The sequence below is a fragment of the Berghia stephanieae genome, chromosome 3 (assembly GCF_034508935.2).
Source record: "Berghia stephanieae isolate SIO BIC M18660-M18661 chromosome 3, UCSD_Bste_1.3, whole genome shotgun sequence".
Classification (NCBI taxonomy): domain Eukaryota; kingdom Metazoa; phylum Mollusca; class Gastropoda; order Nudibranchia; family Aeolidiidae; genus Berghia; species Berghia stephanieae.
The window spans coordinates 32,127,590-32,145,089 of NC_088362.1; the positions used below are offsets into that span (position 1 = coordinate 32,127,590).

Here is a 17,500-nt window from a genome sequence, read left to right on the forward strand (position 1 = left end):
TTGGATTCCAGTCAGGACTCACTGGAGGCCATAATGTATCTTTAGAAGTAAACCAAATGTGATTTTTGCTTTACATTGAAAAAGGTGTAACATTGTTAAAAGAAAAAAAATATTCTAGACACTATCCGATTGGTCAATTGTTTTGTTTGTTTTTTTTCTTCTTTGTATTTATCTTTTTAAAAGAACAGACTTTTAGCAAAAACAAGACGCAAGTTTGCGAACTTTCGATATCGCGATTCGAAATCGACACCGGTATAACCGGCATCGTTTCTCAACAATAAAAGGTTTCTAAATAAACTTGGCGAGTACATACTAAACTAACTTAAGGTATCGTAGAGTTGCTTGTAAATTTATGAACTTTCTGATTTCTGCTTCGTATGGAAACAGCGTCATACACCCCCCCCCCACCACCCCGGGGTTTATTTCCCTCGCACATAATATCGATCCATTACATAACAAGTCTAACGAAGATTTTACAGTTGCCCATGTACATACTCCATCGATTTGTCTTCTTCTTAGTAAAGGATTATAAGATATTTACTTATTCATCGATGAAGCCAAAGTGGTGCTTCAGACTCGACACATTTCAATGAGCCGCGATAAGAACTGAAAAAACGCATTAATTGACAGGAAGAAGAAAGTTTAACAAAATAATAATTTTAAAAATCGCTCCAAGGCACATTAGCAGCTGAGCGAAAACAAAATTCACCGAAGCTTATTCAGACATTAACTAGTTAACTGTCGCACTCCGGAAAAACACGTATTTTAAACATTTGGCCAGAAAACTCGTCCTTCAAATACCGATCGATTTAAATGACTCTCATCCTTGGGGGGGGGGGGGGGGGGGGGGGGGGGGGGGGGGGGGGGGGGGGGCAAAACGTACAAACCTGGGACTTCGCGAATCCTTAAAGAAAATATCAGGTTTGAGAGTTTTTGCCAAGATGAGGGCCATTTAAATCGATCGATATTTGAAGAACACGTTGATTTTTTTTATTTTTTTTGGCCATTAAAAAAAAATCCAACTTTTATTCTTCTGGAATACGGCATTAATGGCACATTTTCAATAATTAAAAAAAAAAAACGCGCTGCATGCCAACGCCTTGCCTTCCGAACAATCCTCTATTAAAGTGAAACGCTCATAAATTATGCTATTACTGTTTTCACCTTTATTTCAAACGGAGCGCAAAGTCATTCACCCAGGGGGCATAAAACAGATCGGTGCATAATGCAACGTTTGAGTAGAGAGCATAAAACACGGTTTTTATGACTGAAACGCCGAGTGGTTGAATATTTAACAACTTGAAAAATAATAAGTTGATTAACTCACTCAACCCTAACACCGACTATATCCGTAGTTTACCCGGGTTACTTTTACCCCATGCCTATTTATTACATTTTTCTGAGACAAATTATAGGCATAGTATCAAAGGTAATGGGTTTTTGTTTTTGTTTTTGCATGTTAATGGTAGTTGAATATACATACTCATTTTTAATAAATTTTTTTTCCAATTTTGAAAAGTAGCAAAAATCTCTAGGATTGAGTGAGTTAAATATGAGGGAATAGATATACAACGTTCTTTCTTTTAAGAAAATGACTGCCGTACTATGGAAAAACTCGGGTATTTAAAAATTTGGCCAGAAAACTTGTCCTTAAAATATCGACCGATTTAAATTACCCTCAGCTTGGCAAAAACTCTCAAACCTGGAAACTTAATGAAGACTTCGCGAAGTCCCAGGTTTGAGAGATTTTGCCAAGATGAAAGTCAATTAAATCGAACGAAATTTGAAGTAGGAGTTTTCTGACTAAATTTTGAAATACGTGGTTTTTTGGGGAATTCTTCATCATTTTTTTCACCCAGATTACGACAGCTAACGTCGTAAAATAAGAGGGAATATAGATACAGCATTCTTTGTTTTAAGGGGTAGAACGACATTGGAAATGATGACATTTCGAGTTGGCAACTGTATGTTAATCTCTATAATTAAGTTTATATTTCATTCTCTTCAGTAGCATAAGGTCAGTCACCCCCCCCCCCCAAAAAAAAAGAACAAAAAAAAAGAACAAAAAACAAAACAAAACCAACCCCCCCCAAAAAAAAAAACAAAAAAACAAACCAAAACAAACAAAAAACAACTAAAGAACAAAAAACAAAAAAAATCAAACAAACAAAACAAATAAAAGTAAAAGAACAAAAAAAATAAAGTACAAAAAAAAAAAAAAAAAAAACCAACACCCCCCCCCCCCCCTCCCCAATAAAAAAATAAAATAATAAAACCAGCAAAAAACAAAGTACTCAATCACGGAAACACAAACACATGAGTTTACAAATCAAAAGTTAAAAAACAAACAAAAAACAACAACTTAAGCAAGCCTTATCCAGACGACAAAGGCACTCGTTAATCTCTTCTTCCCCCCCCCCCCCCCCCCCCCGCCTCCAAAAAAAAAAAATAATAAAAAACTAAAAAAAAATCCAACATATTTTAAAGATATAGATTTAGTCTTCTTTTTAAACTCATCCCAGTACAATGGTAAAATTCTACAAAGCCTACATATTTACAAATACAGAAGAAAAAAAAGAGAAAAAAAACACCGTAAAAAACACACACACACACACACACACACACACACATTGAATATCATATAATATACATGTAAATGCTTTTAAAACAATACATACAAACTTCTTTTACTCAATGAGATTTTTTTTTTAAGTCGCCCAAACGAGGGGCCGGGGGGGAGGAGGAGGAATATAACTATGCCTGAATGATATTTTCTTTTAAAATAACAAAATCAACAAACCACGAAGAGATAAGATAAGAACGTCCCCCTACTCAACATACGTCCTTCTCCGACTGATAAATTTCAGGAAGTTCTTCAAGATATGAACCAGTTAAACCGCCGTACTCTGGAAAGACACGTATTTTAACAAATTTGGCCAGAATGTTCGTCCTTCAAATATAGATAGATTTGAACCACCCTCATCTAGGCAAAAACCTCTCAAACCTCGGACTTCGCAAAGTCTTTATTAAAGTCCAAAGTTTGAGAGTTTTTGCCAAGATGAGGGTCATTTAAAATCGATCGATATTTGAAGGGCGAGTTTTCTGGCCAATTTTTTTTAATTTTTTTAAAATTACGTGAATTTCCAGGGGACCACAGTTAGTTAACTGTTTAACAGAGCAACGTTATCATAACGTGGCAAAGTAGTTTAAAATCAATTACAAGCTGTCAATTGGGTTTTACAGATTGGCGTTATTTGTCAGGTTTGTTTTTAAAAAAATAAAGACGAATATCATAACGTTGCAAAATAGTTTAAAATCAATTACGGATATACAACCATCTGCCAATAGCCTTCAACAGTCGTGACGTCACTTCCCTCGTAATTGACGCATTGTAACTTAGTAACTGGTCCTAAACTATCGGAACAATGGCGGACGCCCTTATGAAATACTTCTCCGACGAGCATAAAAGTGTAACCAGAGGAGGAAAAAAAACATAAATCCGATCATGTTTTGACTTTTTATACATTCTGATCACATGACATGTAATAAAGTTCTAGCCAGCACGAAGAATAAAAAGTACTGATTTTCTTTGTTTAAAACCAAGCTGCTCGTTGCTGGGCGGACGTGACATCAGACTACTGAATCCTATTGGGTTTTACAGATTGGCGTTATTCGTCATGTTAAAAATAAAAAATAAGACGAATATCTTAACGTCCCAAAATAGTTTAAAATCAATTACGGATATAATACGGAGAAAAATTCAGTAGCAAAGTAACCTATTGAAGGCGAAATTCAATCTTATTTTGATCTAACACCAGATCTCGTTTTCATCAAAAGACAAGTAACACTTTGATAATTGAAGTCCGAGTCGCGATGCTCTGACTGCTCTCTTTGTGGAATCACTTTATTCTCCGTTAACAATAATAAATATAAAAAGTAACTATTATCTGAAAACAAAAAAAATCAGCTTCGCAGGACACCTGCATGACACGTGTCCCTGTACTACGGCATCAGGCGACCCGTCTCTCTTTCACCTTCCCCTCATGCCTTACCCCTCCAATCTCGGAATTTCCTGCTGATGTGAATTATTTTCTCTCTCGTTCAATTAAAACAAAGACATCGGGTAGCTTGTTTACAATTAGATGTGAATAGGTTTGAAAGTGATTCAGTTTCTAGTTCCGATTCAATGTTAGATGAATCGATTTACCGCAAGGTCTTGCGGACAGCGAGTTGTTCCGGTGTCCCGCCACAGCTCTACTGCCCACCACGGGGGGTCAAAAACACCACACACTACATATGACATGGTAAACATCAATGAATCATCGTGAGAGAAAAACGTTTTGTTTTCTTGGAAATATTGTCAGAATTCATTCAATCTAGCACACTAAAAATAACCCACTTTAAAAAAAACAACAGAAAAACAACAACAACATAGAATTAAGGCCGCCGGGGAAATTCTGGGTAAAAACGGGAGTTGGCAGCACTGGGGGCTACACTACAGTCACGTCGGGATAACCTGGGAAAAGGGGGAGGGGGGTTAGAAATGTTTCCATATATTTGTCGGATATCTCTAAAATTATGATTTATTATGTGTCTTTAACACTAACAATCTCATCCCGATTTGACCTTATGACGAGGTCTCCCAAATTCGTGCCCTATTCTGAAAGAGGGGGGGGGGGGGGGGGGGGGGGGGGGGGCGGGCAACATAACCCATATGATGAAGTCTCACTAAAGTCATATTCATTCTCTTATCAAAATCACAAGCCCCGGTTGGCATAATATTCAGATATGGGTGGCATTAGAAGGGATGGCAAATCGGTTTTGTGAAATTGCCTATACTTTATCACAACCAAGTAAAAAGTGGCCGAGTGGTTAAGGCTGTGATCCGGTCCCGGGTTCTAGCCCCGCTTCGGGGACTTTCGTTTATTTTCCTTGGGCAAGAATATTAACCCCCGATTTGCTCACTTGGACAACATGGGTGATTCCTGTTAACATCAGACATCCTGTTTGACGGATTATCTATATTCCTTCATGGAATGCCTGGGCGATGGGATCTTATGGTGCCGTTACGAAAGGGCGCAATCTAATTTAAGTAAACAATGAGAGAAAAGAAAACGCATTATGCTTCCGAAAAGTAGTGAAAATAAACATAACAGCTATCTAATCTTCCAGAATTCCGGAAATTTCCGGAAAAGTGGCATCTTGGTATTGGGGACAAGTCAGCTATTTGATAATTATTTCAAAACTCAATGTTCACTTTCTCTCCGGTACTGACACCACGAGGTCAACAAAATTAAACAAACAAATAAATAAATAACGTAAAAAAAAAAAAAAACATGAAAAAGAAATAGAACCCCCCCCCCAAAAAAAAAAACAAAAAAAAACAAAAAAAAAACAAAAAAAAAAAACAAACAAAAACAAAAAAAAAAACAAAAAAAAACAAAACAAACAAAACAAAAACAAACAACCCCCCCAAAAAAAAAACAAACAAAAAAACAAACAAACAAACAAACAAACAAACAAAACACACACACACACACACGAAAAAGGAGAGTTACAGTGTGCAGAGCAATGCCTTTTTCAGATAATCTACGTTGAATTTCGGCTGGTCGGAATGTATAAAAGGTAGCAGTGGTGCACCTGAGAGAAAGTGGATAAATAAACTGGACAACATTCCACCATTTAGTGCGATGTTTTCAGAAAATATACACACACGATACCCGGTGGGGCCGATACAAAATTGAAACTCATCGACAGGTCGGGATAAAATTCTCATCTCCAAAAAGTCCCGACCTTTCGAGAACCTTTGCTGAACAGCTCCGCCACTTTATTTCGAAACATATTCCGGCACGATAAACAAACAATGATTTACAATTTGGGGAACGAGACTCCCTGAAGAGGGTTTTCAGAAGGTCACGCAACGGCGGAATTTTCGTGCACTTTGTATTTATTTGGCCATCGTGTCAAAACATATCGATGAGGTATAAACAAAGCATGGATAAGTTTACATACAAGACAGCGTGGTGGAGGTCTTAGACGTCTAGAATAATAAAACCCACTTATAAACAAAACAAAAACCGAAATAAAATAAAACAAACTAAAAGGCCCCCAGAACAACCATCAGCCGCCAATTCCATGTAGAAAAAAACATCCCCCCCAAAAATCAGTCTTCCTCTTTCGTTTTTGTTTTGTCTGGCACCTTTCATACACACTTGTTCAGATCTTTATCTTAGACCGGCGCCTGCTTCCCAAAACAAAACAAAAACCAAAACAAAACAAACCACCTACGGTCACTTCGACCAGCAATACGATAATATATTGAATGCATCGCACGTGACACCGAGAGCAAAGTGGACAGTGGTCAATCAAATCTATAATATCACATTTCAACATAATACAGGGACTCGGCCACAGCTGGTCAGCCATTCAAATAAATCCCTTACAGTTCTACGCATTGCTAATGAAAGTCTACATATCTACAGGTTACATCGAGACAGACTTTTCTACCAAAGGTTCTAAAAATTTTGGCCAGAAAACTTAACCTTCAAATATTGATCGATTAAAACGACCTTCATCTTGCCAAAAACTCTCAAACATGGAACTTGCTTCAAGACTTAACTGAAATCTCAGGTTTAAGAGTTTTGACAAGATGAGGTTAATTTTAATCGATGGAAATTTGAAAGACGAGTTTTCTGGCCATTTTTTTAAAAGGCGTTCTTTAAGAGTAAGGCAGTAGATGTGGTTTTACTGATTGATACTTTCGCAACAGCTTTTTGATCACTGAATGAAAACCGTCGACTGTGGGGAATAAAGATTTGAATTATCATCATCATTATTATTATTATTATTATTATTATTATTATTATTATTATTATTGTTCTTGCTGTTGTTGTTGGTTCTTCTTCTTCGTCTTCTTCTTCTTCTTCTTCTTCTTCTTCTTCTTCTGCTTTTCTTCTTCTTCTTCTTATTATTATTATTATTATCATCATCATTATTAGCTCAATGGTGGGCCGTCAAAAATATAAATAAACAAATAAGTAGATAATCAAATAAATACATGAATAAATAAACACGGGCAAATGAGGGTAGAAAGAGACCATCCCCAACTCCCAAAGAAGAAAGAAAGAAAGAAAGAAAGAAAGAAAGAAAGAAAGAAAGAATAAAAAGAAGAAGAAGAAGAAGAAGAAGAAGAAGAAGAAGAAGAAGAAGAAGAAGAAGAAGAAGAAGAAGAAGAAGAAGAAGAAGAAGAATGAATGAATGAAAGAATGAACGAGAGAGTGAGAGAGAGAGTGAGAGAGAGAGAGTGAGATAGAGATAGATAGATAGATAGATAGATAGATAGATAGATAGATAGATAGATACATAGAGAGAGAGAGAGAGAGTTAGAAAGAGATAGCTAGGTATCCCTCAATCTACCGACTAAAGAAGGGGGGGGGGGGGGGGGGGAGGGTTCCCGAGTTGAGTTGTAACAGAAATGAAAATAAGGGGTAGAAGAGTATAAGGAAGGGAGGGGAGGGCAAGGGGGTGTAAATAAATGACACAACATACCAAACAACACAAGGGTATCCAATAACTCGATGAACCTTTCGACACATACCCGTGGCATTTATCGATACCATGTGACTCAAATCGTTATACCATAGGACCAGGACTTGCCAACTTTTCACTGACAAACCAAGTTAGGAAAAAAAAACACAATAAAAAAATTAAAATTCGGGTAAATCTGAGATTTGATTTAATACATGGAAATGTGATGATAATGGTTGTGGCGATCTGGTGGCGGTGGTAGAAGTGGTGGTAGTGGTGATGATGATGATGTTGTTGATGATGATGATGATGATGATGGTGATCGTGATTGTGGCGATGTGGTGGTGATGACGATGATAATGATGATGAATTATGATGATGACGACGATGATGATGAAGATGCTGCTGTTGATGATGATGCCGATGATGATGATAATGATGATGACGGTGTCGCGGTTGCTGCTATTGTTGTTGATAATGATGGTATTTCTGGGGGTAATAAAAAACATAAAATAAAAAAAAATTGGAAAAAAAAAAAACCCAGCTGAAAATTAAGGAAATCGGTAACGACAACAAATACTAAATACCAGGAATTCCCCAAAAAATTCTGAAGAGTTGGCAGCTTTGAAATACAGCTACGAATATACAACACAATCTACTCAACAACAAAAGGAGGAGGTGGATGAGAGAGAGAGAGAGAGAGAGAGAGAGAGAGAGAGAGAGAGAGAGAGAGAGAGAGAGAGAGAGATGGGGGGAGAGTTGTTTGCCGCTGGTGCTAATGCTGCTGCTGCTGTTGCCGGTCATATTTCAGATGCTTTGGAACAGAGATCGGTCTCATGGGTGCCCGTGTAATATAGCGGAAGAGTCTTTATCGTTGTTGTAACCGATACATACACAATACACGCCCGATGCGTAACCAATAACCGACAAATAGAACTAACACGCTGTATAAAAATAAAAGAGCTCTGGGAATAACTGTTGGGAATGTATCCGTTTCACGTTTCTATTATTGATGATATATGTGCGTTTATGTAAAATACTCACAACATCCACCAGTCGGATATAACGTAACACAACACACGAAACTAGGTATAACCTTGAAGGTTTAACGTTTATGATCTGATAGATATAATTTAGTGAGAACTAATAAAAATGGCTGGCTAAAACCGATAACAAAGAGTTGAGTGACGCCAATAGGATAAACAGTAGTCTGATGTCACGCCGCCCGGCAACGGTGGCCATCTTGGCTCTACACAAAGAAAATCATTACTTTTTATTCTTCATACTGGGTAGAACTTTACATTCCCTTTTCATATGCCTTGTGACCAGAATGTGTAAAAGTCAAAACATGATCAAATTTATGTGTTTTTTTTTCTCTCAGGAAACGCTTTTATGCTCGCCGGAGAAATATTTCATACGGGCGTCCGCCATTGTTCCGATAGTTTAGAGCCAGTGTTACTAAGTTACCATGCGTCATTAGGAAGGAAGTGACGTAACGACTGTTGAAGAGTATTTCGTTCTATCTATAACCATCAGCGATAACACACTACATATTGATGCATTGCGTTTATCTAAAAAGCTCATAACATCCACCAGCCGGACATAACGTACCGACTCACAAAACTACGTGTAACCTCGAACGTTTAATAGTTTGATTGATACAATTTAGTGAGAATTACTCATAAAAATGACTGGTTAAAAATAGAAACAAAGAGGTGATGTCAACTTCACTCTATCTATAGAACTAGGGTCTTTGTTTTTGTTTTTTGCCATCCACATTTATGAGTAATTCTCACTTAACTGTATTATCCAGACAATAAGAGTTTTGTGTGTTGGTCCGTTATACTTCCGGATGGCAATGTTGTGAGCTTCTTAGCCAAGCGCATACTATCTGTATAAGAATAAAGAGCTCTGGGTGTTAAATGCAGATGGGAATAATAGTTGGGAATGTCTCAATTTCAATTTTCCTGTTACCATTATTATACAGTACACATCATGCAGAGCTGCCTACTTGAATTTCAAACATTCGTAGTTTCCAGGGGGGAAATATAAAAACTAACTTTAAATAGCTTAGAAACCAACAATTTGCCCTCAGTATGATCCATAAATGGTCCAAAGTCCTGAGTATAATTTCTAAGGAACTAAACCTTCCTTCTCAACAAGGTTTATTGAGTCAAAGAGGCGTGTGCAGTTCTGTATTCACTCACTCACTCATCCAATCATCTCCGGCCTGCTGGCACTTGAGGCGATGCAAGGGATCTCCACCCGGTCTTGTCAGCAGCTATTCTTGGGGCCATCTAGAGGGACAGCCCTCTCTGCTTTATGTCCCTCTCTACGGTATGACCCCAAGTCTCCTTGGGTCGACCTCGCTTCCTCTTTCCTTGGGGTGTCCATCGCAGAGCCTTCCTTATCAGTGTTACATCAGGTCTGCGACAGATATGCCCCAACCATCTGTTCCTTTTAATGAGATTCTCCAGACTCAACTTCAGCTCTCGCTCTCAGGTTCTCATTTGAGATTGTGTTTGGACAGTTCTGTAACTGGATCCCAAAAAGGGTGGGGGAGGGGGGAGGTGTCGCTGGTCTTTTGTCTGTTTAGTTATACTTATAATAGATTTTTAATTATTGGCTACAATTCAATTTTGCTGTCTGGGACTGCGTCTGCGTTTGTATTGATTTTTTGTTTCTCCGTATTTTTCTTGTGTTTCGTTTATTTTAAATACTGTTTCGCCGCCTCGTCCTATTATTATTATTATTATTATTATCATTATTATTATTATCATCATCATTATTATCATAATACTGTCGTTATTGTTTTATTTATTTTCTGTATGTTTTCTTTTGTTGATAAAATGACGTCGCCTTTCCCCTTCTAATTTAAAAATAATACATTTTAGTATTATTATTTTTTTCTTCTGTGCGGTCCCCCGGTCCCCGCGTCCTTTGTGATTCTCTTGTGACTAAATTATCGATCGCAAATGACAAATCAGAGACGGCCGGTGTCTAGTTTCGTCTGACGTCTGCAGTCAACCACCAACAATGCTGTTTCCGAGGGGCTAACAATAATAAGTCAGCACTAACTGTACTGTGTATTTTGCTAATATTATCTGATTTTGCCTCTCTCTCTCTCTCTCTCTCTCTCTCTCTCTCTCTCTCTCTCTCCCGCCCCCCCCCCCCCTTTATGATTTGAAAAAAAATGGTGGTTCAATTCACCCACCATTAGATTTTTTAAATTATCATTCGAAACACAGGATTTGTTGACACACCCTCAAACTCAAACCCACTCGGACAAATATAGCTGGTTGTTAACAACCAATAGACACTTAAATTACCACGCCTCTCGGACAGTCGTCATAATGTAAACAACGGCAGTGATTGGTAGACATAGCAGCAAACTCCACAGGTTTTACTATCGATGGTAAGTGCCTACATCGACGTGTACATATATGCAGGTCTGACATCCGAACCCATTTATGGGCCTAGTTTAACATTGTTGCAATGGACAATATTCTGCGTCAATTTTTTAATATTTCAAATACAACAATGAGCCCATAAGGAATTAGGCTTTCAGACCTACAAATAAGTGCACGTCGTTCTAACTAAATACCCACTGTTCAACTGCTAGCTCAATAGAACTAACAGAAAACTCAGTGCATTATCTGATTGAGGAAATCGTGTGATAACTAGTCACCCATTTGGCGGTTTAAAGACAATAACAATTGTCAGAGAAAGGTCGATATTGCTTATACTGAGTTTGTCCGAGCACGGGTGAAGGTGTGTCACAAATTCCATGTTTTGATTGGTCAAAAATCTACTGGTTAATAGATTGAATGAAATGAAATTGAAGTCATGTCCTGCCGCCGATTTGGGTGATTACTCATAATTAGTACTCATTAGAAAATCTTGTAACAAAGCTGAAGGTAAAGGAAAATATCATTTTGGCGGTACCAGCAGAATCTGTATTAACAAATTAATACTACTACTACGTTCATCTCATTTGGTTCTATACTATTCATCCGTCACAATACGGGACACAACGAAGATGACATCAGTGGAGTCTTGGTCATTGGTTTTTGCCATCCACGTGCATGAATAATTCCCACTAAACTTTATTAACCAGACCATAAACGTTTAAGGTTACACATAGTTTTGTGTGTTGGTCCGTTATACTTACGGATGGCAATGTTGTGAGCTTCTTGGTCAAGCGCATACTACCTATTCTATCCATCCGTCACAATACGGGATACAACGATGCCAGTAGAGCCCGCGACGAGGACATATTTAAATAGACTATAATATAATCTATAGACCAATGATCTTGTTCGGTACAGGAGACGATGGGATCATCAGAGACCTTTGACCCCCAAAGACTCTTACTCGTCATAAGAGGAGGGGCTAAGAAGAATCATCAAAGCAGGCCCATGATACAAGGCAACGGGGCTGAGGATGGAGAAAACCATCACAGTACCCCCCTTCAGCCCTGATCCGAGTGACCTCGTCGGGGAAACACGCCGATGGCCAATGGGTCTTACGGGGTCAACGGGTCATTCTATCCATAATAAGAAGATATCCCCTGGAAAGCCCTCAGCGCTTTGGGCTTGGGCTGACGGGACGAGCTATTGTCGGTTGCCCAAGAATGGATGAATGATGAAGAATCAGAACCAGTTTGGGAAATGGAATAGATGGAACTGCATGGTCTTGGGTCCGTTTGGGGAATGCTAATTTTAGAAATGGTCAGTTTTCGGGAAAACTCAAATATGGAAACGATATTTGTAAGGGTTTGATGGACTCTTCGACTGAACAAAACCAAAAAAAAATATTAAAAAAAAAAAAAAGATCACACACTTTAGGTGACAAAAAACGGACTCCCTTTTTTATATTATTAGGTTGGTCCTTTAAAAAAAAATAATTACGTAATCACTGACGTATACTGAAACAGGTAGTAGCAAACGCATGTTCACTATATAAAATTATTTTCTCATTTCAGAATTACATTCTATTAACTCCATGATCCATTCCAACACACCAGTCTGCTTCCCCCCCCCCCCCCCCACCCCCCCCCAAAAAAAAAAAGAATAAATAAATAAAAAATATAAGAAATAAAATAAATAAATAAGTAAATACATTTTTAAAATGTTAAAAACCCAATAATGTTGATCTTGATTGATCTCTCTAACATATGTGTTATGAGATCAAATTGAGATCAAACAAGTTTAAACTGTCGAACATTTGTAACTTGCATCAAGAAAAACATTGAGGAATAATGTTCAAGAGATCAAACAAAATTGACGCCAGGTAAATAGAGATAGAGAGAGAAACCTGCCTACACGTCTACATGTTCGGGTTTGTCATACATTTTCACCTTCCCCAGATTTATATGATGGGTGGAAAACAATATTTCACTAATTTAAGACTTGGGTATGAATTTAAACTGATTAAATTGATTCTATTTATTTCATTTTTGCGCAACAGTTCAATAAGCCAAAGAGTTGCGAAAATGTGTGTGATTATAGCTTATTCTTATAAATAACATGACAAAAAACAAAACAAAAAGAGATAGACTGGAAAACAAAACAATCACATATCAGGCTTTTCAACGAGTCAATATCTGGCTTTTCAATGAGTCACATAGTAGGATATTTCGACAGAGTTATGGACAAGTAGACTATCCAATCATTTTTCACTCGTATATCTTCTTTTTGTCTCTTTATTAAAAACATGTCCAAGCCAAGTCTTCTTCTTCTTGTGGAAACCTCCAATTATTGTCGAGGATCACTCCACAGTTTGTAGAGTATTACATTTTAAACTTGTTAAAACATTTCACACCCTACTAATATTTTGTTCAATGTACAATGTCAGTGCCTTATGCAACTCTTTACTTTAAATCGTTAAAAAAAATAATCATCATTATATTTATGTAAATCATCACACTCATAGTTGCGACTATCTTCAGCTGCAGAGTTGTGACTCATATTGTTGTGAAGTTCAAGGGGTCTAAACGAAAACAAAGTAAAAAATGGTGTCCAAGAAACTTTACAAAAACCTTAATATACTATGTGATGGCCCACATGTCTTTAACACTGTCCAAATAAATAAAAAGATGACAGTATACAAAACACAAAAGGACACATAAACAAAGGTTTTGTGTCTAAACACTCTTGAGTTATATGCGCCCACTAAGTAAAAAAGGGAGTCTAAGAGGAGGAACCAGAATCAGAATATAATATTATAAGAGAGAACTGGTTTGATCACGGGTAGACAAAAAAATTTTCTGCACCCCCGCCCGGAAGTGATTGGGTAGCTAGATCTGTTAGTGTTAGATCTGGTGGAAGCAACAAGATATGAAGTGAGAAAAAGTGCAAAACAATAGAATAAAAAATTTTTTTCGCGCGGTGTGGGGTTTGAACCTGCACTTTATTGGTAGACAACTCGCCTGCAGGTGAAGCGTGCTCTACCGTGTGAGCTATCCGAACACAAATATTCGTTCAACCAAGTCATTTCTAGATCCTCTCTCACCCACTTCTTGAGATCGCCGATTCGTTCGCCACCATCGCGAAGTAATTTGACCAGCAGTTAAGCTAATAGCCAATATTCCATCACAAACATATAACATAGAAACGATTGAACATGAGTATGCTCGTGTAGGGTGAATTTTTAATTCAGAAAAGTGAGTGGAGCAGGCACTTATGTTGGTAACAACAAGATATGAAGTGAGTAAAAAGTGCCAAAGACAATAGAGAATAAAAATTTTTTTTTCGCGGCGGTGGTGGGGTTTGAACCTGCGACTTTATTGGTACTGGTGGAAGGTACTTTGCAATACTAGAATCCTAACCAAAAGGTAGCAAGCAATTGCTACTGTCAATTTAATGTTATAGAAACCAGGACAGACTCCAGCCTTATGGCTCTGAAGGACTTCTTTTAAATTACGAAATACACACAAAAATTCATTCTGATCTTATCTATTCTTTACTGATTTGACTGTTTAACTCTAATTTGTCAATATGACTGAAAATCTAGCAAATTTGTTCCATGACCATTTACCCGAAAACATGAAAGTTAAAACAATTCTGTTACAATTGATATCAAGCTTAATTTATTTTGTTTATGACTTTTGTTGAACTGTATATTAAAAAACTCGAAAAGTATTGAAAATATATCTATCCTCGAAAAGTTCCATTTTATACACATAACACACTAGCCCCTTACTAGTACTAGGGAAATGCTTTTGTGACCAATTATGACAGCATCTGCTACTTGGAAAAGTTTTAATAGCTTGTTGCACATCATCATACAGCCAACCTCATTAATCACAAACTTAGTAATGAGCAATTTAACACAATGATATCATTATTTGTTTTCATGCCAAATTTGTCTCCATTGTAAACAATCCAACATCATCTAAGTTTTTCCTTAATTGAACTTGCCATTCATTCGGTGAAATTAGATAAATCATATTTATCCCCTTTTTCCTTTCCATTATCAAGTTTTAACAATATTCACTTGGACGACTTATATCATTGAACAATATATATTGTGCGGCTATGTGGTCTAGTGGTATGACACTCGATTTCAGATCGGAAGGTCCTGGGTTTGAGCCTCGCTCTGTGCATAGTTGAGTCCTTGGAAAAGGCTCTTTACTCACATTCTCTCACCATACTCAGGTGTAAAATGAGTACCTGGCCGCTAACAGTGTTGTCTCTGTCCAAAAAATGTAATATTGCCTAACAGTAACAGGCATCATGTCCCATCCTACATGTTAAATGTTGCTGTTGTAAAGCACTTTGAGCACATTTAGTGGATATTGCTCTATATGAAAGCTCACTTTTTAACTTTAAAAAAAAAAATGCAACATTCGTATACTATTCAATTTCAAGACATAATATTCCCTCATCCCTTAATCAAGTTGGACGACCTAGTGATGAGATGAGTGTAGTCTACATCAAAAAGAGAACTAAAGAATAAAAAATAAAAAATTCTCTACTCTCCCCCACCCCCCTCCATACACTTACACAAACCCAAGCATGAAAATCAAATATATGAACTCGATACTCTGGTTCTGGACTAGGTACGCGACGCTGGCTATCATTATGAACTATTCACTATCAATGATCAAAAGTGAAGAGGTGTACTATTACAATTACTATATCGCTCATCGAGTAAAAATTTAAATGAGTAAAGATAGCCTGACTCTACTACCATATTTGCACTAACAAGGCTACCATAGGAAAGCAAATCTGATGCCATGGATGTAATGCTTAATTGGAATTGGAGACTCACCTGACTTTTTTGAATGAGGGCTGGAAGGGAGGTTCTGCGAGTGGAGCGCTGAGCAGAAAATGCATGGGCACTGGAAGAACTTGATCTTCTACGTTTAATCACAGGAATCTTTCCATCTGGTGTGGTAAACTTTTGGATCGGTGGTTTTAGAATGGTTTCCATGTACTTGGCTGCTATATTCCCAGCAAATCCACAAGTGTAAGCCACGAAAGGTCGTAGGCCAAAAGGGAGATCTTGTAACGCTGAGCAGGCCAGGAATCGGGTGAAACTGACCAGTAATATAACTCCAGCACTATGGCTGGTTTCTAAACTGGAAAACACACTAGCTATGCTAATGGATAGTAAAACACAAACAATGACTAGAGGCTGTGTTGTGTAGTTAGATAATAAAACAGCTGATTGAAGTGCAATATTATCCTCACTTACCCCTCCCCCTCCTTCATCAGCTGTGTTACCATTGTAATCCCAGTCGCTCAGTGCAATCTGGGCACAAGACTCACCAACATAACAAGAACAAAACAATAAATAGACACTTGTGTTACTCCAAGTCCTTCGAAAATACAACGTCAACCAGTAAAATGCACAGAAAATACTAAACATGGGCACAACAAGCGAACATAGTCGTTGAAATAGCAATCCAACATCACATCGAAGCAGTTGGTACAATAACACACTGCTGGCAATAGCTGACACACCATAACACAATCCAAGTTGTTGAGCTGTTAAATTTGCTCTACTGAAAAATCCAAACCACTTGAAGATACAATAACAGTTTCCCTGTTCTAAAGGTTTCACAAAAATCTGAATATATCCATTATCTGCATCCTGATCATCTTTTTCAGATTCATTTTTGGAGCCCCTTCTAGGTACATTACTCCTCGACAGTGCCATTTTGTTTTTGTTGTTCTGTTCTTTCGTCCCCAGCTTTTCGGCTTCGCGGTGAGCGCAATGCTTTATGGGTAGGAGAGAGAGAGGCGAGGAGAGGAGAGGAGAGAGAGTTTCTCTCGTACTTAATTTTTCCTCGTTCAAGGAACCTTGGCAGGCCATCCCTGATTACAATCGAGTTCATTGCAGCTTGCAACGATTTTTACCGATTTTACGAGAGAGAGAGAGAGAGAGAGAGAGAGAGAGAGAGAGAGAGAGAGAGAGAGAGAGAGAGAGAGAGAGAGTCTTGAAACTTTATACCATTATCGAGTGCATAATGAGCAATTAGAGAGAGAGAGAGAGAGAGAGAGAGAGAGAGAGAGAGAGAGAGAGAGCTCTCGGCTTTAATGATTAACGAACGTTTCGGGCTCTAACTAACCTGCATCAGCAGACGGACGACGCATTATTGAAATGATTCAAATTAAAAATTACTCATCCCCAAGACATTATTATTATTATTATTATTATTATTATTATTATTATTATTATTATTATTATTATTATTATTATTATTATTATTATTATTATTATTGACATGCATGCATGTTTTTTGCCTAGATGAGGGTAATTTAAATCGATCGATATTTGAAAGACAAGTTTTCTGTTCGAATTACTTTTAAATATGTGTCTTTCTAGAGTACGGCAGTTAAATGATAAAATACCATCAAATAGAGACAAGCGCGATAGTATTAGTATATGACGTAAGCATAGCCTATGACGTAGGCCAAAGGCGAAGAATTCGTGATTCATAATTTGTGACTCATCGCATTAAACT

At 37.6% G+C, this 17,500-nt stretch overlaps 1 protein-coding gene across 1 annotated transcript in view; it reads right to left on the reverse strand.

Moving 5' to 3' along the window:
• The window catches only part of LOC144967539 (cGMP-inhibited 3',5'-cyclic phosphodiesterase 3A-like), a 74,036-nt gene extending 57,279 nt beyond the window's left edge, over positions 1-16,757 (reverse strand). The window contains exon 1 of the mRNA XM_078904928.1: positions 15,802-16,757. Coding sequence (XP_078761054.1) covers positions 15,802-16,692 — 891 coding nt within the window. The 5' untranslated portion in view covers positions 16,693-16,757. The remainder of the gene's footprint in view (positions 1-15,801) is intronic.
• Between the last annotated feature and the right edge of the window lie 743 nt (positions 16,758-17,500).